The 25633-nt window shown below is 42.9% G+C and overlaps 1 protein-coding gene and 1 pseudogene across 3 annotated transcripts in view; both read right to left on the bottom strand.

Moving 5' to 3' along the window:
* The window catches only part of Dnmbp (dynamin binding protein), a 104017-nt gene that overhangs the window by 35324 nt on the left and 43060 nt on the right, over nucleotides 1–25633 (bottom strand). For 2 of the 3 annotated variants that reach the window (XM_074078542.1, XM_020156307.2), the window contains exon 4: nucleotides 23176–25149. In XM_074078542.1, the coding sequence (XP_073934643.1) occupies nucleotides 23176–25149 (1974 nt within the window). Of the gene's footprint in view, nucleotides 1–4619; nucleotides 6086–23175; nucleotides 25150–25633 lie in introns of those variants that run through there. The other variant, XM_020156308.2, reaches the window with a different exon arrangement.
* Nucleotides 12183–21897, bottom strand: LOC109681490 (selenoprotein F pseudogene; annotated as a pseudogene).

The following is a 25633-nucleotide window of genomic DNA, read 5'->3' as shown; positions in this document are numbered from 1 at the left end:
CTATAGGTCAGCAGTGACCACAAGCATCTCTGTATTCCAACAGATGCCAAAATATACACTTCCACCCACACCTGAACATCTCTGAAATTAATGGTATATCATAGTTAACTAGTAGGTTTCTTTCTAATAGTAAGAAAAAGAATCTTTGGAGTGTCTTTAAGTACATGATTGATTAATGTATTTAGTTTCACAGTGCGGGGGCTCAAATCCAGAGCTTTGCACATGGTAGGCAAGCACTCTACCACTGAGCTACACCCCCAACCCTAGATGTTTTAGGTCATTCATGAAATGCAATGTGTTTCCTCCATTTGTCTCCTCAGCCTATGATGGGGAAAGGGGTTTTTAGGTCTGCTGCAGAGCCAGGCATGCAAACCTGTATCTTCCTACCAGGTAGGACAACCAGCAGTACGACACCCATGAGGTTTGATAGCCTGATGTTAATATACAGCTATGGGCGCTTCCTATTTTCTCAGGAAATATCAAATTGGACAACTTGGGTATGGGGGGGCGGGGACAGGTAGATATCTCAGGTTTCTGAGTTCCCTCCTGGTCCTGTCATGACACTCCAAGTTCACAGCCTGATTCACTCTCCTCCCACCATACCCCTTAGGTCAATATGAAGATACGCTAGAAGATGATACTTCCTATCCCACCTCAATTTCCTATCTTTCCCTAATGCCCCCTGCTTTCACAGACCTGGAATCTCCCCAGACCAACACTTCTTCTTTGTTGGTGGAACATGTTGCAAAAATAACTTAGGTAATGGCTTGAAAGAAAACACTCCAATTTCTTAAGAACATAACTCATGATTCTAGGAAATAAGGTCTTCACACTGGACAGAAATTGACCAGATTGACTAGAGTGTTTTCATCTCAGAAGTGCCTTATTGTTTCTAGAGCTTCAGTTATTTCCATATAGCGCTACATTTATTTCTTCTGGCTTTCACATATTTACCTTCCCTCTCCTTTGCCTCCTACTCACCTATTCATTTTCAAACAAATACTGATATCCTGATTTTTAAAAGGTAAAACACTTGGAAACTGTAAAACTCTGCCCCTTCAGCTGGTCACATTTTCCCTCCTTTTCGCAAATTAAAAGTGGTCATTTTTTCCCTTCTCAAATATTCTTGCCCCATTCCTCTTCCTTCCTGCTTCCCTTGTTCTGCTCTGTAACTGTAGGCAAGTAGGCTCAGTTCTCTGTCCCAATTATTCCTTCCTTCAGGGAGTGTCTGCTCTAAACTTCAAGGATGACATCTGAGAGGAAGACTCTCCAAACACAAGCCAGCTCTGACTTCTTCCTCAGGAGAGGAAGGACAAAATCCCACATGGCTGCTAAGATTTCAATAGTCAAGTTTCCCCCGCCCTGGTCCCAACCTGTGTGTTTCTCATCACCCTCCGCTCACATATTTGTCACTGTAACTCCTTGCTTACACAATTTCCCCAACTAGGGATATTCTCCCTACTTCTCTCTGCCTATTTCAACCCCATTTTCCCTTTAAGTTTTAGCCAAGTTTAAACATCTATCCACCTAAAGTCTTTTCTTATAGCTTAAGTGAAAACTAATCTTTCACCTCTCTGATTGTTCACACAGTCACTGTCTGTGTGCCGTGCTTCTGTACTTTAATTGTTCACGTTTTAAATTTTGTCTCTTCAACTGATCTGCAGACTACTGCGTTTGTGGGTGTCGGGGGAGGCATATGCTTGGTACGGTGCTGAGTACAGGCACTAGTTAATAAACACCCATTCAACTGCATTCAAAGAGGATGTAGGAGCTATGCATTGATGCAATGATACCAACTGCTGCTATAGCGTGTTCACATATTTGCAATGAAAAGCAACTGTGAATATCAGAATCCTAAAAACTTTGAATTGTCTAAGTCAAAGTGTCTTCAAGTCTGGCCAATCTGCTGATTTTTTTTTGATTCTGCTACTTCAGTGCAATTACGGTCCAAACTTTTTAAGGAATTGTTGTAATAGTCTACCACCATTTCCCTTGTATACCTATGAGGGAGTTTATGGCCCTCATAAACTCCCTATAAAATCTGGGCCTCTGCTGCTCCTATGCCCACCCCCACCTTTCTGGGCTGAGGAGCCAGAGGTTCAAGTCTGGGACTTGATCTTTGGGCTAAATATTAAACAGGAAATCCTGGGGAAAAAAAAAGACACCACCAAGAGGAGAGTCCCCTCAAATCCTTGAACTATGCATGCCAGCGATAAGACTCCAGGGAACCCAACAGAAAACAGTAACTGCTGGGGCCTAAGAGCACTACAGATACTCAGCACTGAGAGGCGCTGGGAAGACAGATGTGAAATTTGAGACCCAAGTTAGGAGGTCTACTCAACATTTCCAGTGCTCACTGAGACCTCAGGATGAGGGCCAGCCTCTCTCAGCACAAGGGGCCACACCGTAGGGCCAAGGGCAACACTATAGACCTGCCTTGACAAACCAAGTCGCAGTAGCCCACAAGACAGTGGACTGATAAGGCAGCTGAGGAAAAGCAAGCCAGGGAAAGGCTTGGCTTGTGGCCTGGGACACGGCTAGGGAGCCGCCAGTAACCAACTTTGTTTCTCAGATGGATTAAGGGTAGGGTGGGAAGAGTGGGATGAGAGGAGAGATGGGGTGTTCCACCATTAAAGTTGAGGCGTTTGTATGACTAAGGGCAGATGTCTACTGAGGAGCAGCGACTACCAATCTGGATTTCAGGAGATGGGACAGTGGAGTGAATCTGGTGGGGCAACTTGTAAAGAGAGGGAGACGGGTAGGTAAAACACAAAGAAAGGGTAGTTTATGAGCACTTATTATGTTCCAGATAAGTGAGTCAGTGTTTTACTATTCTCTTCTCACTATAAGACAGGTATTACTATATTCATTTCATCAATGGGGAATTCGAAGCTTAGAGAGGTTGAGTAATTTGCCTAAAGTTGCACTGTTAGTAAATGGTGGAACTGAGATTTGAACTCAGGGCACACCCACTGCAGCACTTGTTTTCTTACTGTAACCACAGGTTGTTATTGTGTAACACCCAGTAGGGGTTCTGGCTCCTACTCTAAGACAGGTTGACAAGGTTAGAGAGCAGAAAGATGTCTAGTAAAGATAAGATTTCATTACTGGCCAAGGAGGGTGTCAGGGGATAAAAATGGGTACCAACTGAGCTAAATATGATTAATGCTTCCAAAAGTTAAGTTCTCATATACAAGAGAGAGTTGTAAAAATGTAAATGATTAAGAGGTGGAACTGAGCTGGTTTCAGAGATCATAGGGCACGTTACAACACTCAGGAGGAGAGAGCTGGACTCCTGTTAAGTTGAACAGAACAAACACCCCTGGTGACAGTTAGAGGCCCAATACAATAAGGAACTACAGACAGGAAACAAAGTTCACACTAGGAGCTGTGTGGGGGCGGGGAATAGGAACAATACGAAAACCAACCCAAGGAATTAGACTATCAGACTTTATTTTTTGAGCTAGAAGGAATTTAGATGTTACCCAATCCTTATCATTCCAGATAGAAAATGCACCAACAAAAAAATAAGTAGCTGTTAAGTACCTCAGCCTCCCAGCTAAAGCCAGGTCTGGTTTCATTCTTATCTTTAATAGCAAGTAGAAAGCCTGGTTTGTGCCCTGGAAACCATTTCAAAAATAGTGCCCTGAAAATTCGGGTTCAATCAAGCAGCTGCTGGAAGACCACCAGATAAGCCAGAGTCACACCAGGGGTTTATCTTTTCAGTATTTGATGGCCCAGTACAAACCTATTCTGAAGCAGACTAAGACCAAAGTTTTCTCTCAGAAGGAGGGTATAAGATGGATTTTTCAGATCAGTCAGTCTCTGTCTCTATCCCTTATCCTCTGACCATAACCTGGAGTCCCCTAAACTGGCCAGAACCAGACAGGCTGTTTTGGCATGAGAAGAACATACAATAGAAAAATAAAGTTCAACAAAGAGTCTAATAGTTGTAAAAACAACATAGTAAAAATAAAATTCACTTCACAGACTGAAAACACAAAGGCAAGAAAGAATCTCTGTATGAAAAAATACTCCTAAATAGTCCCATCTTACAGATAACTTAATCAAAGCTCAGTGAGATGAAAGGATTTGAGTACCTAAAGGGCATCATGACAATTAGAAATTAATCTTCTGAATTCTACAGGTGTTTTTGTGCTCACCATTAACTTAAGCCACTGCAATGTTAGGGAGTGAACAATCTATAAAACAAGTCCAGTCTTCTTTTCCACTGATGTCTAAAGAAGTGAGAAACACACCAATAGTGACCTTGCTATTCCCATAAGAAGAAAAATAATATTAATGTAAGAATGGAAAACTATTTGCCATTAGAGGCAGCTGTCAGAACGAAGAAGAGTAAAGGAAAATTCGGTGAGATGGTTGTCTGGTTTGGGGAGCCATGTTACATATTTATGACACTACACATTCTTGCTTTGTAAAATGCCTCCCAAAGGGATAACATCTCAGAGGTTGCTCTCACACGCAAGACATACTTGATAGGAACTTAAGGGGCCAGGTTCCTAAGTACACAGGTGCTCCCTGAACCTGGTAAAACCACCCATTTCATCTATTTTCAAGTTTTGTTCTTTATCCCTACCAAAAGACTAGCTGAGTCCTACCTTGAGATTTCTGCCTGTTCTGTACAAATTCTGAGCACCTTAGGGTGCTGGGAGCAGTACGACGGAAACAACTATTCCTTCTCCAAATGTCTGGGCCAGTTAATGTTCTCTCTTCTCCCAAAAGCCAGGGGTTCTTCTCCAATCCAGGACTCTGAGTAATCCCAAAATGTTCTCCCTGCTCTTTCGTAGGACTTTGATTCTGCAGACCATCCAGGGTGATCTCTCTGCCCCCATGTGCCATCAATCCTGGTTTGTCAACACCATTACACTCCGAATTCTCCACTTGACGCAGTGATTCAATTCCTCTGTAATTATGAGATTTGTGCTCATAGTTTGTAAAGGAAGTATCATAGTCTTTATTTTCTGTATCAGAATTAGCCATGGTATGTGTCTTTGCTTTGGGATAGATTTTATCATTTTGATAAATGTTCCTGTCCTCTTTATGGTATGTAACAAATTCTTTATCTTCATTGACACCATCCAAATCTGGATGGTCCACAAACTGACCATTAGTATGCCTCCCAGGAACACGATATAAATTGCTGAGATCTCTGTAGTACAAGTTAATTTCTTTACAATCCTCAAGACTATAATTAAAATTTCTGAGGCCCATGTACGAGTTCTGAGGTTGATATAAACTCCTCGAAGAATTATCCAAACACATGGAGCCAGTCCACTGTTCAGTTTTTTTCCAGTCCTCAGGATTATAATTCAGATCCTTACAATCTACATAGCCATTCATCTTCCCATATCTTCCAACTTTCTGATTCATATCTGGGCTTCTGGTGAGTAAATGATCCTCTGTCCCAGGCCCAAGATTCCTATAATTGACATCTTCTGCATTCCTATATCCATCATAGTCTCCTTGGAGTACATGGTCCTTTCCAGTTTCAGTTGCTTCCCCACAGTCCATAGAGCTTGGTTCACTCTGTTCAAAATCCCAGTATCCACAGTCCCTTTTCCTGTAGGGTCGATTCTGCCGGTATGTGAAGTCCAAGTCAGTTTCTACACAGAGTTCATCCAGCACTGCGAGGTTCCTTTTCCGAAGACTGCTGCAGTCTTCATACTCCCAGCTGGAGCTCCAGGGCCCTTTCTCTTCCATTTCTCTTTCTTTTCTAATCTCATGGGTTTCACTCATTCAATACAGACAAGAGTTCCACTTCCCTTTTCCATGGGCCTGGGCTGGGCTGAAATATAGACAGGTACAGTCCAGCTTAAGGCTGGATCTGTCCTGTTTACAATGTCTCCCACAGCACTGAAGACACTCTTCCTGTTGCTCTGGTTGAAGTGTAGAGCTATGTGGAGTCATTTCAATTTCAGGATCCAATCAGTGAGCTACTGTATCTTTTCCCTTGGAGGCCAAGATAATTAGTAACTAGAGTTCATGTGATTGGTGTTGGCAGCTGGTTGGTGTTTCCCTAAAGCTGGTCAGACTGGCTTGGCTGCTTTGTGAGCTGAAGGTAGAAGTATTCTGCTATCCTAAAGGTTTTGCAGAAAAAAAAAAAAAAAGCAGTGTGAAAGAGAAAGTGCCCCCTTTGAAAGTCCCAGGTAGGGTCATATATCAGTCTGACTGCCTCTTTGATCTTTTAGTAAGCCACAAGAGTGTAAAAATGCTTGCAAGCGCTGCTTAAACTGGACCCCCTACTCCCACTCCTCCAAGTCCAGCTTTTTTAATCCTTGGACGTCTGAAAGGCTTCTGAACACCCACCCTTCCTTTACTTAGAGGAAGAACTCTCCCTCTACTCAGGGCTTTGCTTCTATGGGATTTGAATTACCAGGTAGCACACGCGCACACCACCAGCAGCTCATCTTGGGTTGCTTTCACGTTAGCTATGCCACTGCAGGAAGAAAAGGTATTGCTTTTACTGTGGGCTCTGGTGTGTGGGTAACTCCATGGTGCAAAATCTCTTGTCCAGAGGAACACAGTTATGTCTGCTTTTGCATTTTCCAAGATACTTGTCATGCCAGACAGGCATCAAAACCATTCATTTCCTAAAATTTGTTTCTATCCAATTCATACAATGTATTTAGAAACTGGAGAATGAGGCTAGAAATTGTAAGGGCTGGCATAAAAATGCCTACTTAAATTCAGCAAACATTAGATAGATACCTATTATAAGTGAGCATTGTGGAGGAGAAAAAGGTGAACAAGCGAGTCCCTGCCTGGGACAAAGCAGGAGCCACACACTATAAAGAGTGAATGTGGCAAGTGCTATATAGCAGCACAAAGGGCAGTGACAACAAAGCAAGTCCTTCCTGTGGTGAGGGGAGGTTTTGGGAAAATGGTGGCAATTGGATGATACCTTCAGGGATAAGCAGGTTTCCACCAACATTCCACAGAGGGAGAACTAAGAAAAGCACGATCTTTTGAAGGGTACAATATGTGGGGGAAAGTAAAGAGAGATAAGGCTGGAGGGCCAGATTCCAAGGGGCACGAATAGCATTTGTTTTATTTGATGGACAATGAAGAGTTTGAAGGTTGTGGACAGGCAAGTGACATGTTAAGAGACAGGCCTTAATTAGGTCACTTGGTAATTTATTGGCTGTCCAGGAATGATTCCTTGACATACTTATGAAACTGTGTGAAGAGCTCAGAGGAGAGCAGGGTGGTATGCTTTGTCTAAAATTAGGTGTTTGCTCTACTACTTGTCTCTCTAGGACTCAATCAGCCCACCTGCAGCTGAGGCAGCTGGCTTCAGTGACTTCTCTGATTCCTTCAGCCTTAATAATCCACGTCCTATTTTCCCTCACAACTTCTGTATCCTGTCTGGAGTACTCTTGTACACCTCTGGATTCTCTATGCATAATGACTTAGATTGGCAGACCTTCCATTGTCCTCATGAGGTTTTTGTCTGTGTGTTCTGTCCCCTTGTATCTTCCAAACCAGCAGCCCCAGCCGAGCCATTCCCATGGTTTCAGTATGATTGGCACTAGGAAGTTATATAAATTTTCTTTTTGATCTTTACTACCCTGCAAGGAGAGCATGTAATTATCCTTATTTTGTCACAGATAAAGAACTAATCTGCGAGCTGGAATAACCTGCCCAAGATCACATAAACTGGCACACAGAACGGCCACAATTTGAACCCAGATCTGTTGGCATAAGACTAAGAGGACAATCTTAAAATGTAGAAATCTTAACTTCTCTCAAGCCAAGTGAACAAACAAGTAAACTCTCTCATGTTCTAATTCAGAAATGGACCGCTACAGAGACAAGGGATGTGCCCCTACTGATACCACCATTCCCTCTTGCCTCCAATCCAGACCCACCTGCCCTCCCTCCCACAAGGCTGCCCTTACCACCCAACACACAAGCGCTCAGACCTGCACAGAAGCACACAGACTGTCCAGGACTGACTGGCTCAGTAATGTACAACGTACCGCCGGCACCCCATAAAGATTGCAACTTGGTTCAGCAACCCAATTAGGAGGGCAACATTTTCGGGAAGATCGCTTTCACTAGAGTTACAGCACAGCATCAGTGCAATCTACAGAGAGCCCACAGAGGAGGAAAGAGACACACAGCTTCTACAAGTCTAATTTCTGTAAATAATCAGCGTGAGCTCTGCTTAACCTCTCTAGCTGTTCAGTTTCTTTTGGTTTTTTTTGCAGTGCTGGGGTTTGAACTCAAGGCCTACACATTGAGCCACTCCACCAGCCCTGTTTTGTGATGGTGTTTTTTTGGAGACAGGGTCTCAAGAACTATTTGCCTGGGCTGGCTTCAAACTGCTATCCTCTGATCTCGGCTTCTGAGTAACCAGGATTATAGGCGTGAGTCACTGCCACTCGACTTAGAATGTGATTTTTTTTTGGCGGTTCTGGGGTTTGAACTCAGGGCCTCATGCTTGCTAAGCAGGAGCTCTACCATTTCAGCCACTCTACCAGCCTCTGGTTTCTTATGTGCTAGATGAGAAAGTTAATGGTTTCTCTGCTACTTTAGATCTAAAACTCTATGATCTTGCTTATTTCCAATCCAATTAAAAGTAAAGATTAGCTGGACATGGTGGTGCATGCCCGTCATCTCTGCACTTGGGACACGTAGGCAGAAGGACTATGAATTTAAGGCCAACCTAGGCTATATAGGGAGATGCTGTCTATAAAAAAAATAAAGATTAATCTTTCCTTAACTGTTTTGGAAAACAAAGTTTCTGTTCAGCAACTTCATATCTCTGATAAAGCCTGCATGATAAGAGAAACAGACCTAATAAGTCAGCTAAGAGGAGAGATGAAAAAGAGAACTACATCAGATGCAAGAAGGGTACTACTCACAAATGGCCCAGCAGAAGAGGCTGTGTGAAGCTAAATAAATTGCTGCTGGATACTTGGAGTGAATGGCCGGTTATATCACGGGGCTCGCTCCACCTCTTTTCTCAGTCCTATTGCCTTTAGGGCCTTAAATATATAGTTCGCATAAAGATATAAAGTGTTTTAGCTTTCCCTCCATGTCATGTGACCTGGAACTAATAAAAAATCATGAGTGGGTTGCTATTTTCAAATGAAAAATTTGTATCTGAAGGGAAAGGGTGCTGGGGTTGCTGGTGAACGCAAGCCTGGACACACTGTTCCTCTTGGGCTCTCTCCACCCTTCAGACAGCACTGTGCCTGGCTCTTTTCACCAGCCCAAAGCACCCAGTCCAGCTGGGGTGCTTACTTGCTCTACAGGGTGTGTTATCAGCCATAATGACTATCTGTGTGATTCCCAGACTGGATAGAAACACTGCTACATATTCTAGAAGCAAAAATGGGGCAGGCAGAATTTGGAAGGAGAGAGAAAAGAGGAAGAAGGTAGAGAAAGGGAAAAGGAAAAAATGGAGGAGACTGGGAAAAAAATTAGCAAGAACAAGTAATTCTTGAACTTTTGTTAATGCCACTGTAAGGGGCTGTGCATCCTTGCATCTGATTGTCAGCTCCTCACTTCCTAAGATGGCTCAGTGATGCTCCCTCCTTACAGTTCTTGCTACTCCAGAGCACCTGCAAATATGCTTTGTCTTACCTATGTTACTTCATTGTACTTGCTCTTCTTTTTTTTTTAATTATTATTATTTTTTATTCACATATGCATATATTATTTGGGTCATTTCTCCCCCCTGCCCCCCTCTCCCACCCTCTCCCCCTACTTGCTCTTCTTGTACTTGCTTTTTTTCTGTACCAAGAAGAGCTTGAGGGCAAGGACCACATCCAATGTGTCTTCCTCTCCCAGCATGGCTCTGTAGCTGGTGTGCTCAGTCAATGCCTAATGGTTCATGAACCAATGCTTGCAGCATTGATTTGGCCTGTGCTAGATCCATGTAGAGGCCAGTGCAGCCCACAGGTTAAAGGCACAAGCTTTGATAGCACTGGGTTTGAATCCTGACTTTGCTATTTATTGGCCATATAGTCCTGATTCCCCTAAGCCAGTCTCTCTATCTTTTCACATCAAATCTACCATGCTACCTTTGTCTGCCTCTGATCCCATCTGCAGAAACTCTCTGCTGTGCTCCAGGCCAGTCTCTCTGCTGGCTCACTGGATCCCACTTCAGACCCCTCAAACACTTTGCTGCAGCAGTTTGGCCCCCTCTCTCCTACTTCTTCAGCATACCTACCCTAGCGGGTCAGTCTCCGAGCCCAGGAACATGTGGCAATGGCTTCCATTCTATAACAACTTCCACTGGCTCCTCAATCTAATGTTCCTTCTAGCGGCCACCCCATTTTTTTGCTTTCTTTTATAGCAAACTGTGTGAAAGACTTTTGAGCAAGCCAAGTACTAGGTACCTCTACTTCCTTTCTTCTCATTGTCTCCTTAATCCATTCCACTAGGGCACTGGTCCCATCATCGCCACTCCAGTGAAATGCTCTGGCCACCATCACTCGATCCAATGATCATTTCTGAGACTTCATCTTACTTGGCTTCCTGGCAGCCTTGACCATGTTCTTTTTTCTCTCTCTCTCTCTTTTTTTTTTGGCCAGTACTGGGGATTGGCCTTTCACTTGATTGGCAAATACTCTACCACTTGAGCCATATCCCAACCCTTTTTGCCTTAGTTCCTTTCAGATAGGGTCTTACTCTTTTGCCTGGGCTGTCCTTAGACTATGATCCTCCTACTTCTGTCTCCCAAGAGTTGGGATTATAGGCATGTACCACCACCATGCTAAGTCCTCACTTTCTACTTTTTAAAGCTCTGTCTTCACTTGCCCTTCCTTTTACTTGACTGGCTGCCCCCTTTCCTTTGCTGGTTCTTCTCCCTGGTGTTCCACACTCCCAAACACTAGAATGCTCCAGGGCTAAGTTCTAGATATATTCTCCTGTATCCCCAATTACCTAGCACATAGTACCAATTCAAGAAGGACAGATGTGACTGACTGGGAGAAGGGAGATAGAAACAGAAAAAGAGTCTAGGAACATTGTAAAAGGAAACAAAAAGACCAGAATATAAAAAAAAACCCAAAAGGTGTCTGGGGGAAATCTGATATGCTCTGAAGAGTGTGAATGCTCCACATGGGGCAGGGATGTAAGAAGCATTTAGGATGTGTTAGAGATTAAGATGAATTTAAAGGGTTATAATACTAGTTAGAGAGTGTTCAACTACAGAGATGGGGATTGCTAACACAAATGAGTAAATGTTTTGGAAAACTGAGTAACTTCACGATAAGATGGCAGTCAAAAGTATATGCTCAATGGACTGAGGTCATGGCTCGAATGGTAGAGCACCTGCCTAACAAGTGGGAGGCCCTGAGTTCAATTCCCAGCACTGCAAAAAATGAAAAATAAATATTAAAAAAATTTCTGGGTATGGTGGCCCGTGCCTATAATCCTAGCACTCGAAAGACCAAGGCATTTAAGGTATCTGCTTTAGTTTCTCTGCATTGAGGGCAAAAAATGCTAGCTAGTTTTTTAGGTGTCTTACCTATCCTCACCCCTCCCTTGTGTGCTCTCGCTTTTATCATGTGCTCATAGTCCAATCCCATTGTTGTGTTTGCCCTTGATCTAATGTCCACATATGAGGGAGAACATACGATTTTTGGTCTTTTGAGCCAGGCTAACCTCACTCAGAATGATGTTCTCCAATTCCATCCATTTACCAGCGAATGATAACATTTCGTTCTTCTTCGTGGCTGCATACAATTCCATTGTGTATAGATACCACATTTTCTTAATCCATTCGTCAGTGCTGGGGCATCTTGGCTGTTTCCATAACTTGGCTATTGTGAATAGTGCCGCAATAAACATGGGTGTGCAGGTGCAGATACCTTAAATGCAACTGAGGCCAATAGGAAAAGGGGAACAGGTACTAGAGAAAAGGTTAGATCAAAAAGAATTAACCTAGAAGGTAACACCCAGGCACAGGAAATCAATGTGAGTCAATGCCCTGTATAGCTATCCTCATCTCAACCAGCAAAAACCCTTGTCCCTTCCTGTTATTGCTTATACTCTCTCTACAACAAAATTAGAAATAAGGGCAAAATAGTTTCTGCTGGGTATTGAGGGGGTGGGGGGGAGAGGGAGGGGGTGGAGTGGGTGGTAAGGGAGGGGGTGGGGGCAGGGGGGAGAAATGAACCAAGCCTTGTATGCACATATGAATAATAAAAGAAAAAAAAAAAAAGAAAGACCGAGGCATGAACTCAAAGCTAGCCTGGGCTACCTAGTGAGACCCTATCTCCAAATGAACAAACAAAAACAAAAAAATATTCAAAAAGGGTTTCAACACATACATATATGCTTTACATCCCACAGATATACTGAATCTAGCAAATACTTTTCAACAAAAGAGAGTGTTAAAATTCGTTACGACTGGCCTAAGTTATTTAGAAAGTGACTTGGCAAGAGTCTGCTGGGATCTTCCCTTTGAGCACTAGCAGGTCCATCTGATTTTTTCAAATGCTTCTTCCTACCACCAAATCTTGTAGATCAGATGGTCTCTCCTTACGTCTAAACACACTCACATTACAGGGTGGCACAGTGAAACCGTATATAAGGCTGTGCATGGAAACAGATCCAGACTTGAATTGCAGCCCTAACACTCACTGTGAGACTTTGAGCAAACTTACTCTTCATCTGTCAAATGTGGACAGTATGGGGGATTAGACAATGTATAAAAGTACCTTGCACACTGTTTTATAAGCAATAAGAGCTCCATTAATTACAGTTATTGTTACCATCCACTCTTCCAGACAGCTCATGGTGAGGCTTAGCTCCTGGACCTCCTTTCTTTTTATCTAGCTATACTTTTTTTTTTTTTTGTAATCTCACTAGATGACATGTCTTTAAATGTCTCTGTGTCTCAATCCTCAGTTATATTTCTAGCCCAACCTCTTCCCTAACCTTTGGGCCTTTTATCAAGCTGCCTAATCAATATTTCAATTTGGATGTCTTATGGGCAACTCAATCAAAACTGAGCTTCTGACCTCTTCTCTACCAACCAGCTTCTACTGAAGCCTTCACCATTTCAATTAATGGCAACTCCAGTCCTTCTAGTTGCTCACCCTCTGGGTCATCCTTGACCTTCTTCATTCCCTTACTCCTCACATCCAATCCACAGCAAGTTACATTGGCTCTAACTCAATATACACCTAGAGTTGACCAACCTGGTTCAAGCAGCAGCATCTCTTGCCTGGATCATAGCAGTAGCCTTGTAACTGATCTCTCAGTCTCTGCCCTGTGTCTCTTCTTCCAATTCTGTAGCCAGAGAGCCTCTGAATGTTATGTTGTAAATAAAATCAGATTATCCCTCTGCTCAAAATCTTTTTGTGGCTCCTCTTACTCTCAGTGGTGAGTTACCAAGCCTGTGCCCTTCTGCTGGCTGAACTGGCCTTCTTGCTATTCCTTAACCATCAGGCATACTCTTGTTCTTGCTCTTCTATCTGCCTAGAAAAATTTCTTTTCATCCCTACCCCCCAAATAAAAAACAAAACACCAGCTTGGTTGACTCCCTGCCATCTCACTCAAATATCACTTTTCAGGTCTTCTCTAGTTCCTTTTCATCAGATTCTTTAGTCTTCTAACTCACTATGCATTTCTTATTGTTTGCTTCTCTCTATAAGGCAGAGGATTGCTGCTGCAACTCCAGACCACCACCTGGAATGTGGTAGGAGCTCAGTGATACTGATTGGCTAATGCCTTCCTGTCTTTTAGGGCTTGCTATGCTTGGTAAAGTAAGCAGTAAAAGGAGACAGTGCACTTAGATATGGGACTGACAGCATTAATGCTTGCTACAGAGAGTCTGTCACTAGCTTAAGTTCTTTTACTATGTCTTGCAAGGCCTCAGCAAACTCTGAAACTGATATGTGAAGTACCTGGGGCCATTCCAGCTCTCCACCCCTTGTCTGGAACTGAGTGTGAGAAATGTTTGCAATGTCACATTACAAATTGCTAAGCAGAGTGACTCACAGATCAACTATAACTAAGTTAATGACTCCAAGCTTAGAATATAGCTCAAACTGCTTTGGAATATAGCTCATTTCTTGACATACATTAAACCATAGGAAAAAGTAGTTACTGTCCTGAATTAACATAGATGGTTAATGGGTTCTGACTATGGATGCTGTTTTATACCAAAACAAAATCCAGTTGAAGTAACTGAGCTAATGTGTACTGAACCAACACCCTGAACCAGATGTCACACAAGCTAAGGAACTTGCTTTCTTTTTCTATGTACTGACAAACAAACAAAAAAAATATATTATTTTCTTTACATAAACTCCTCTTTCTTTTTTTGGTGTTGGAGATTGAATCCAGGGCCTTGTACATGCTAAGCAAGCACTACACCACAGAGCTATACCCCTGAACCTACGTAAACTTTTATCATCTTAAACAAAAAATTGAAGGGCTGGCAGAGTGGCTCAAGCGGTAAGAGCACCTGCCTAGCAAGCTTGAGGCCCTGAGTTCAAACCTCAGTACTACCAAAAGGAAAAAAGCAATATGGACTGGAGGTGTGGCTCAAGCAGTAGAGCACCTGCTTTGCAAGTGTGAAACCCTGAGTTCAAACCCTATTCCCACCAAAAAAAAAAAAAAAATTGATTTGGCTACTTAACTCTATTATCTTTATTAGTTTGACAAAGAATTCTTATACCTGAGGCATTCCAAGGAATCTTCAGAATGATAAATTGCTTTTGTATATTGAAAAAGTATGCTTTCCAATTTTAATATGACTAGAATGTTACATGTCATTTTAGTAGATGTGTTGTTCCCTATCAGTAATTATCCGATTTGTTAATCTATTGACTTTCATTAGTGAGCATTAGATCCCTCCCAGTATCTTGCTAAAAATATTACTTTCTTTTAAAACATATTCTGATTTGATTTGAAAGTCATCATTAAAAATGCTCTGAGGGGCAGGCATGGTGTTGCTTACCTGTAATCCCAGTGCTTGGGAGGCTAAGGCAGGAAGATCATTAGTTCCAGGCCAGCTTGGGCCACACAGCAAGACCTTGTCTCAGAATAACAACAACAAAATCGCTCTGAGAGTCTCTGGTCAACCTCCCTTTTATCATTTTAGAGGCTGGAAAGATCAAGTGTAGGAGCAAGGTTCCTGATGTGGGGGAGGCTGACTCACTCTACAGTTCACTAAACACTGTAATGATGGAGAACAATGGGGCCCTGGCACTGACCCACACAGAAAGAATCTCTATGGTCATGATTCAAAGGCAGCAAGACAAACAGTATGATTAACTATACATGTCAATATCAGTATGATCACTATAGTTTCAAAGACACACAAATGTGAATGATACTATGACTGTCCTTTTTACTAATTAATGCAAGCCAGAGCATGGCTCATAGTATGTGCTTAAGAAACATCTGTTGAATAAAGAAATGAAAATATGCCATAATTGTAAGAGGCGCTCAAATTGCTTTTCTGAAAAGCACTGACTGCTTACTTGGGCCCACAAATTCACTAAAAACAGGAAAAGCTTGACATCTCTGTCTCCATTTTGTATCTGTCTTTGCTCTAAGCCGTTCTCTTATCAGTTACTTTACAAACATCTTACATTCCAGAAAGGACAAAACTGATAATATCTTTATGACAATGAACTGGAACCACCTGCAGCTGCCATCCTCCCAGTAAGGACAATTATCCCAAGAATCCTCTCAAACAGGAACCAGATTACTCCCTCCAGGCGATAACTTCTAAAACTGGACCAGACCATCTGTTTGACCAAGATCGTGGGCTCCATCAGTCATGAACCCACCAGACCACCTGCCTGATCCAGACTGTTCCACCAGTCACAACTACACCTGTGACTGGGACTGTTTAACTATGCATACCTTCATCTCCTGCCCCCAGTTCTTTTTGTCTATTTAAATTTATAGCTCATGTCTGTATCCCGAAGATGGCTGAAGATGAGCTGAGTGCTTACTCTGCCTCTTCCCATGGCATGCCCTGAGCTGTATAATAAACCTCCTTTCTCTATCTTCACTATGCCTCTTTATTTGGCATTTAGGGGCAGGTGGCCGGACCTGGCATATGGAATCTCAGCAGTTTGGGCCTTTGGTCCAAAACTCCAGTTTCATGACTATCTGGCAAATTCAGTTATATAACTCTCACCTATAGATAGAAGAGTACTATGAGGGCCAAACATGGTAGCCCATATCTATAATCCCATCTATAGGGAGGCAGAGGCAGTAGTGTTACAGAGCTGAATAGTCTAAGAAGACACTAGTCCAGAAGACTCTGAGTCCCCTTGTCACATGAACAGAGAACTGGACAGAGACACAAATTGCAAAACAATAACAAAACTTTATTCAAAGAAAAAGAAAGAAATAGTAAGGAAAAAGAAAAGAAAAGCACAGGCAGAAAAGCAGTGGGCCCCTGCCTGATGGCAAGGATGCATTGATCTCTCTGTTTAAAGACCAAATTATAAATTGTAAGGCAGAAAAAATCTGGGGAGTCCTTAGAGAGGGGCTAAAGTGGCAGGTATACTTAACACAGCTTATCACATAACAAAGGGTATTCTGTGCATGTGCTTATGCTAATTTTAGGCCTTAACTGTATGTACGAGATGCAACTAATATTCCTGAGGTTCTAAGTAAGAGGACTTGACCTAGGAGGTTAAATTGGGCAAGCATTTTTTTACAAGTAAGGCAGACCCAAAGATGCCTCTCTGGATGCTATCTTGCAATGATATTTATGACCACCAGGATGTTTACAACTTAGACAGGATTTACTGCTCTAGACATGGCTCAGGAACATGCTGTGAGGTGGGGAGGGGGGAACAGAGGGGTATGCCTGTCAGCTTTGTTTGATTAAGAAAACAGAGTTTCTGGTAACTTACTTTCCCTGCATGCTAACCTGCCTCAGGAGGACTGCAATCCTAGGCTGGCCCAAGCAAAAGTGCAAAACCCTGTCTGAGAGGCAAACAAAAAGCAAAATGGCTGGGGGTGTGGCTCAAGTGCTCACCTATTAATCCCCAGTACTGCCAAAACAGAAAAGACTGTGACATGCTCAAGTGACATGCTCTCTCAGGTAGGCAGGATGCAGTTCCGACCAGGGCTTCTAAAAGTCACAAGTGCTGGATGAGGATTAGTCTGAGGACTAACCCGTAACAGTCCAACTGGAAGCTGCTGTGCTTTACATGTGGACCTTGAATTAGTGAGCTGTCTGACCGGAAGCTCCCTGAGGGCAGAGAGCACATCTGTAATGCTCACTGTACACACCACCCCTAGTCCCATGGATGAGTAAATGACTGACCTGAAATGCACACTGAAGCCCTACTGAATGACATTTTCATTCTCCAACATGCAATAGTCATAAATGTCTTCCAGTTTTCGACCCTGACACTCTATGAAAATTCCAAATTTAAAATGACTCTCAGTCAGAGCCAAACACTGGCTTCTTTGGGCTTTGTATTTCCTATAACTAAAGTCTGTATTATTTGGGCCAATCCTTCCACAGAAAAAAAAGCTAGAAAAAAACAGAGGGAGCATTAAAGACATTTAAAACCATCGGTATGCTGATAAGACAATACAAAATTACAGGCCAAAACCAAAGGAAAACTGGAATCCAGAGAGACAAATGACCACAAAAACTGTGCTGAGTGAGTATTTCGTTCTTACTGCAGATCTTGAATCTGTTTCATAACAAGGAAGCTACAAAGTTTTTATGCAGTGCGTTCGTTATAAAACGTTATTATATAAACTATATGTAGTATTTCTGCTAAAAAGAAAGTTGAGGAATACAAAACTATGAGAGGCTCTGAGGCGCAGGCCACTGTTGAGGCCTGGTATCTCTTACTTGCTTGGCAGTTTTCTGTCATGACTTTAGAAAGAGCACATGGGACGGAGGAATAGTATCCTCTCCCTTATTAACCCCTCTAATTTACAAATCTGTTGTTCATAAAATTGGGCCAGTTATCACAAACTATTGTTTGCACTACTAACCACAAGTGTTTCAAGTATCAAAGTATTTCATTAGTAGTCTCAACAAAGGCAGCAGGATAGACATTTATAAAAACTGGGTTTTGATAAACTTCCCAACTCCTTAGATATCATGGGCTGTGTGCCACCTCAACTTCCAATTAAATGCTTAAGCCTCACAGTGAAGACTCATCAATGGAAACAAGCAAAACTAAAGTATTGTCTAGGTGCTATCATATTTCATTTGATAAGGCAAAAAAAAAAAAGGAAAGAACAAAGTTTAAGCAAGATTTATATGTGTTCCACCTTTTCACTCAGACATTCCTCTGCACTGTCTGTGTTCCATTTGAGATGCTCGGTTCTTCAGCAGTGTTCCCGTTGTTGTCCAAAAGCTTCAGTACAGGCTCTGGACATTCCTGATATGTAGTCCTCTGAACAGTTTGGGTTTGTCACTTCTGAAGTAAGCTTGGACTTAAGGGAAACTCTCTAATTTCCATCCTCAGCTTCAAGCACAGCTCCTGAATACAGCTCCTATTACTATTTTTATGATTTTATTTTTTGCATACAGCTTCTTAGTTTCAAATTGTGCTTCTTTCTGAAGCACCCTCTGCAATCAGGATCCAGCTGAAATAGGCTAAACTGTTTAAGACCATATGAATGGCAGAGCAAGTTGCTAGAGAAGCCTAACTCTCTGTATGCCTCTGATAAAACCTCTGCCCCCAAAGCAGACACTGCTAGAAACGTAGTCACCAACAGCTACAGCAATCTAAATGCTGGCCCAAGCCATCTGCCCTCCCCCTTTTTCTGAGATCAATACCTTTTATTCATCTTCCAGTGTAGAATTTATATGAAATATCTATTTAGCAGTATATCGTAGCTGAAAGTGACTGGTAATACACTACACAGCTAAGTTATAACCACTTTGAATAAAAAGCAAACTTTTTAATCAACATGCTGCCATAAAACTTTGAGTATAAAATGATAGGCATCATTGCCTACTTGGAAAATTTCAATGTGTTATTAAAAATAATTCTGGCTGGCTGGGCATGGTGGTTCACACCTGTTAATTCCAGATACTTGAAAGGTGGAGGTAGGAGGATCACGGTCCAAGGCCAGTCAAGGCAAAAACATGAGAACCTATGTGAAAAACAAACTAAAAGCAGAGGATAGGAAGTGTGGCTCAAGTGGTAGAGCCCTGAGTTCAATCCCCAGTACCACCAAAAAATTTAATTTTTTAGCTGATACATAAAAGCATAAAATTACACACATTAAAGGGGTATTATGTGATGTTTTCATACATATGTACATTGTATAATGTTTAATGATTTTTGTTTGATATTTTCTGCTATTGTTACCTCCTTTTTTTGATGGTACTGGGGTTTGAATTCAGGGCTATGCACTTGCTATGCAGGCATTGTACCACTTGAGCTACACCTCCGGCCCTGTTACCTCCTTTCAACCTTTAATATTATCAAATGTTGCAAGCCTTACTACTCAGGAGGTGCAGGTCAGGAGAATCGCAATCTGAGGCTAGCCTAGGCAAAAAGTTCGCAAGGTGACGCACACCTGTCATCCCAACTATGTGGGAAAGCACAGATAAGAGGCCAGCCTGGACATAAAGCAAGACCCTATCTCAAAAGTAAAGAATGAAAAAGGGTTGGAGGCTCAAATGGTTGAGTGCCTGCCTAACAAGTGCAAAGTCCTCAGTTCAACCCACAGTACTGTCAAAAAAAATTATCAAATGTTTATTATCATACTAATTTTCTGATTTTAATACATATATTCTATAGTCATATAGGATGTTAAGGATCAGACAAGCTAGTGAAGGGTATGTGTGTATTCTTTTTGCAACTTTTCTATAAATCTAAAACTATCTTTTAAATAAAAAGCAAAAATGTTGATAATGGGGGAAGCTTTACATATGTAGAGCAAGGAGGTAAGGAATATGTCTGTACCTTCCTCTCAATGTTGCTGTGAACCTAAAACTGCTCTAAAAACATCAAGTTTTTTAAGTCCATTACCAGGTTTGGAACATTTTACATGTTATTAAAATAAACAATCATATCATATTATTTTGGTTCATAATATCAAGCTATCTACTTATTCTTATATACATAAAGCCTCTGAAAATTTTAGTATAATCCTATCACAGGAAAATTATTCAGTGTTGATTATTATGGTTACTGTTATTAATTATTTTCTTTTTGCTGTGCTGGGGAACAAACCTAGGACCTCAGGCATGCTAGGCAAGTGTTCTACTCCTGAGGCACATCCCCAGTCTGTCACTACTGTTATTTAAAAATATGAAATCGAAAATGCTTTTAAAAATACCGAGTAAGTTATAATTTAGGAATTACAAGGAATTCCAAGTTCCTGTCCTGAATCCCAAAGATTATGATCCTTTAAGAATTTGGAGACATTAGACCACAAACAACTCACAGAAACAAACGCAAGTCTTCCTTGGAGTCAGGTCTCAAGTCTTAAAGTTTCCCACATACCATGACTAGCACCCAGGAAAAGATAACAAGACATAGAAGGACAGGAATGAGAACTGTGTGCCATCAAAAAGAGTCCCACTAAGAGTTAGTATCTTGCAATCTTGTACCAACTACCAAATGACTATGTTTACCATATGGAAAGGAAAGTTTTTAAAATAAGCTGAATGATACTTGCTGAAAATAGGAAACTATGATGGGTAATGTATCAGACGTGAAAAACAGACAAATGGGAGCTTCTAGGAAGTGAGCCCTCCTGACTATAACTCCAGTCTTAAGAAGAAGGGCAGGGCAGCAGCTACGACAAAGAGCCCGACTCTGGGGCTGCACAGCACTAAATATTTGCTACACTTCAGGTCCCCAGGAAGTCCAAGTTCAAAATAACAGAGCAGTGGAAGGCAGACCAGGCAATTCAATTCAGTCACATTCAGTTAAGCTTAATTCAGTTCATGTGGTATTTACCAAGTTCCCACTATATGTACAACACGGCACCAGGTGTGAGGAAATAATACACTGGTAACAGATCTGTCTTCTTGGTAGGTATCCAAATGACTAAATATAATGTTGATCAGCTGTATCAAAAGTTCTTTCAAGATTAGGGGCTATGAAGGACTGGATTAGAGAGGCAAAGCCTGGTGCCAAACTGATCAATTAATTTCCTCCTCTTGAGGGGTGATTTGTTTTGTTGGAAATGCCTTTCATGAACACAAAGAAAAGACTTTAGCAGTCATTGTATGTGATTACAAGAAATAAGAGATTTCATCAATTCGCAGTAGATATAAACAACACACTTACTGAATATACATAAGGCCTTAAAATTCCCAATACTGTATTTGGTGGATTCAATTTTTTCAAAATTCTTCCTGGTTAAGTCTCCACCTACTTATTTCAGATACTTTCACAGTGTTAACCTCTGAGCAATAAAAAAATTTATAAAAGAATACTGGATGAATTGCTAAACTAGCCCTGAAAAAGAAGCTGATAAATCAACAGTTTCTTCACTGTGCCAGTCCATCAAGCCACACACTGCAGTGTTCACAGCAAGAAGACATAACACCACTACTGAGAAGTCCCTACTACCAGGAATCTGAGGGACTTTGGTTCTCCCACCTGTACATAAAACACAGGAAGACTTTACAAGCACACCCTGAGACTTGAAAGTGTAGAAAACAAGAGGCTGCTGGAGTTTGCTATAGTTCTGGAAATGCAGCCCCAGCCAAGGTTGCTTAGACTCCTTTTCAGACACCCTGAAGTTCTCAGGGTCACTGGCATTCCCCCAAGAGCTCAGGTCCTCATGCCACACGAATGCCTTCTTGAGGACCTGTCTAAGCACCTGTGCTTGTGCTTGAGAACAAATGCTGCCCCTGCCCCTGTTCAGCACAGGTGACTCAGGGGCCAGGTGCCCCCAGTTAGTCACACAGCACTTGCGCCAGGACCCTTCCCACTGCCACATCTCCGAGTCTAGGATTTTGAGATTATACATTTTGCACTCTCTTAAACAGATTGAAAGCAGAAGGTGAGGTAGATCTGTGTGCTTTGTCTGCCAACTTGATAAAGGCTCTCTGCCCCACACTACTCTGCTTTTATTTCTCCTAATATCCTTCAATTTCTACACCCCCCAGATTACTTTTTATCAATTTTAATTTTTTTTTTTTTTTTGGCAGTTCTGGGGTTTGAACTTAGAGCCTTGGGCTTACTTGGTAAGTGTGGTACCACTTAAGCCACAACTCTAGCACTTTGTGCTTTAGGTAGTTTTTCAGATAGGCTCTCAGGCTTTTTGCCTGGGGCAGGCCTCAGACCACCTACCTCTGCCTCCTTCGATGCTGGAATTACAGGTATGAGTCATCAAGCCTGGCCTCATTTTCTTTCCTGAAGACATACAGGTTCAGAGGTCTCTGGTACACGGGCCAAAAGTGACATGCAGTCACATTTTCCTAGGGCCCTGGACCAACAGCTGTTGGCTCCCTCTCTTCCTCTTCCTACTTTGTAAATTATTTCTCTTGTGAGTCTAGTGACTATGAAGTCTCTAGAGACTGTTATAGAAGGTACAAGATGGGAAGTAGTAAACTGTGGTTATAAGAAACAAGCTTAAATCCCAGCTCCCTTGGCAAATTATTTAATCTGCCAAAGTCCTAGTTTCCTCCTCTATGAAGCACCTATATGAAGTATCTCTGTATCTTGAAGGGAGCTGTGACGATTCTATATGAAAAACGGTCACAGTAAGTGTTACCTATCATTTTGATCCAGTCTCTGGAGCAAAAAGATCTAAGTCGTAGTTTTCTGAGGAGGGCTTAGCCTGAATGTCTTTCATTCTTAGCAGACTTTGGTCAAGAACGTTACATTTACTGCTGACAGGATAGCTTAGTGATAGAGTACCTGCCTTGGCAAGTGTGAGGCCCTGAGTTCAAACCCCAGTACCAACAACAACAACAAAAAAAGAACTTTCCATCTGTACCACAGGATGAATGCCTCAGCAGAAGACAGGCACACGTGTCAATGGGTGCACATCTCTGAGGCTTAAGCTTCTTATCTGAGCAGCAAATGAAGTGAGAGGACACAGTGGTCTTTTGACATAGCAAGACAGAGAGATCTAACTGTGGTGACAGAGTAAGGAAATGCATAACGAAAAAGCAAATCATTCTCAAAGACGTAACAATCCCTGGGTCACATGGGTAGTCTATCTCTGCGACCAGTGGGTGTCAAGAACAAGTTTATATTTTTTCTCACTTACCTCTCAGTTGCTGGAGCTCCAGATGCAGACTCTGAATGTTACTCTCATAGAATTCAAGGTTTTCAAGGGCCTCTGCCCTTAAGGATTCATCCTGCTTTTCCTCCAGCATCAAGTTCAGCTCTTCCTGAGCCCTGGTGTACATGTCCAGGTCTTGTTCTACTTCCTGAATCCTCACCAGTACTGAGGGGCATGGGGAAGTCTGGTCCAGACTCTTTTCTGTATGCTCAGGGGCCTCCTTTTCCGGGGCCTCCCAACTAGGATGCTGACTGGAAACGGGCTTGGGGGAGGCTACATTCATCCTCCGCTGTGCAGAGGGAGGCAGGGGAGCTGGACGAGAGGGCCGCATGACCAAAGGGGGCCCAGGTTTCGGGCTCTGCTCAACCAGCAGATGGGGAGAAGTGGATGCTGGAGTACAAGGCCGGGGTGGTGGTGGCCTCAAGGTCCTCTTCCTCTCAGGCAGCTCCTGTGGGGGGATTATCTTTGAGGAACCTTGAACGATATCCTTCTCGGAGTTAAAGTCCATGATTGAAAAGTGTCGCAAAATTTTCTCCGGCTCTGCACTAGGCCCTGACAGGCTCTTCTCAAACTCTATCAGCTGCTGTGTCAACTTGGAATCCAGGTCAACGCTGCCCTCTCCCTGTGACAGTGTGATGAGGTCTACAGCAGGTCCCTTGCCTTGCAGACCAGGCTTCCTCTGTGATCTCTCTGACTCAGAGCAGACGAGGGGGGCATTTCCTTTGGATGTGAGGCGCTTTGTAGCATACTGTGCCATGGCCTGCAGCTGAGGGCTCAGTTGGCTGGGTTTGGTTGCCCTGGAGGCTGTGAGGGAAGAGGCCCTGTGGAGGGAGGGCGCTGGCTTCTGAAGGGCTCGGGGCTGGGTATATGTTCTTCTGGGAGGGAGGGTGGAGTAGTCTCTAGTCCTGGCTTCCAGAGGAAGAAGGTCAGAGAACTGTTCTGAGCTTTGGTGGCTCCCTCCTAGTGTAGAATAATACTGTTTTTTCTGCACTTTGGGATAAAAATGTACCTGTGATTGGGAGGGAAAACCATTGACTACTTCTGAAGGCTCAGGCATGGAAGAGCCTTTAGCAAGAGGTTTTCCATGCTCCACGCCTGGACTTCTGGGATGACCTTCTTCTGAGGTGCCTGCATCTTGAGCAGAGTTCTTATTTACATCATACTCAGGAGTCCGACGATCTGGAGAAGCGGAGGAATCTGAGAGAACACTGCTGGGTGTCTCTGGTTCACACTCCTGACATTCATGTATTAGCTCCTCTGAAGAGTTTTCAGGGGTCTTGGCGAGGCTGCCTTCTTGGGGCAGAGTCATAGCTTCTGCCCTGGCGTTAGGACGTAGCTTTACAAACCGGTGAGGAAAGATGCCTGTCCTGCCCTTCAGCCATCCTTCTAGCCAGCCATCTTCCAAGGTTGCCAGAATTCTAATTTTATCCCCGACCTCAAAATCCAACTCATTGGGCTCCAGGGCTTGGAATCTGTACAGGGCGATGCCATAAGTCCCTGGTTCCTCTTCATCCTCATCAGGCCCTCTCTCTTCTCCTAGAGGAACATCTACTTCACCATTAGCAACAGAGTCCTCTCCACTTCCAGAACTTACTGACTCACCAACAGTCCTCAGGGGACCCAAAAGCTCCACAAAACCTTCAGGAAAAATGCCTCTTCGACCCTCTAACTCCCCTTCAAACCAGCCTGGCTCAGGAACTCCAATAATAGTAATCACATCGCCTTCCCTGAAGTCCAACTCCTCATCCAGTTGGGCAGACAGTCCCATCAGAGCGCGGGCTTGTCCCATGGAATATTCAGGAATCTGAAGCAGTGCACTCTGTGAGTGCCACTTCTGGCTTTGAGATGAGAGGCAGAGCTCCCGGACACACGAGGATGGGAAGAAACCCCGAGCGCCCCAGCAGCTTCGGCCCTGCAGCCAGCCTGCAATGGGAGCGCCATCAAGAATCACCAGGTCACCTAAAAAAAGAGAAGCAAGGATAACGACCTCAGCCATCACCCCAGTGGAGTATCACTATAACTAACAGTGAAGTTATCATTTAAACACTAATTCAAGGAAATGTACACTAGAATTTCAGGAGCACGAACACTCGCAATGAGTCAATGAACTGGAACATCCCTATAGACCTAGGTTTGCAAAGTATGGACCGTGGAACCCTAGGGGTGGGTCCCTGGATCTTTTCAGAAGATCTGTGAGATAACAATTGTTTTCATATTTCTTTACCTGTGATTGTTCAAAAGCAATGGGGGTGGGGGGGATTGCTGAATGGTCACTGTATTCTTCACTATCAACACTCACATGTAAAAAAATGAGGTTTCAGTTAGGAATGTCCTTAAGTTAGGTGTGGTGTCTCACATCTATAATCCTAGCTACTCAGGAGATGGACGTCAGGAGGATCTAGGTTTGAGGCCAGCCAGGCAAAAAGTTCTCTATTTCTCTTTT

This window comes from Castor canadensis, chromosome 7 (assembly GCF_047511655.1).
Source record: "Castor canadensis chromosome 7, mCasCan1.hap1v2, whole genome shotgun sequence".
Classification (NCBI taxonomy): domain Eukaryota; kingdom Metazoa; phylum Chordata; class Mammalia; order Rodentia; family Castoridae; genus Castor; species Castor canadensis.
Note: the sequence above shows the minus strand (reverse complement) of the source record. Positions and strands in the feature narration are given on the sequence as shown.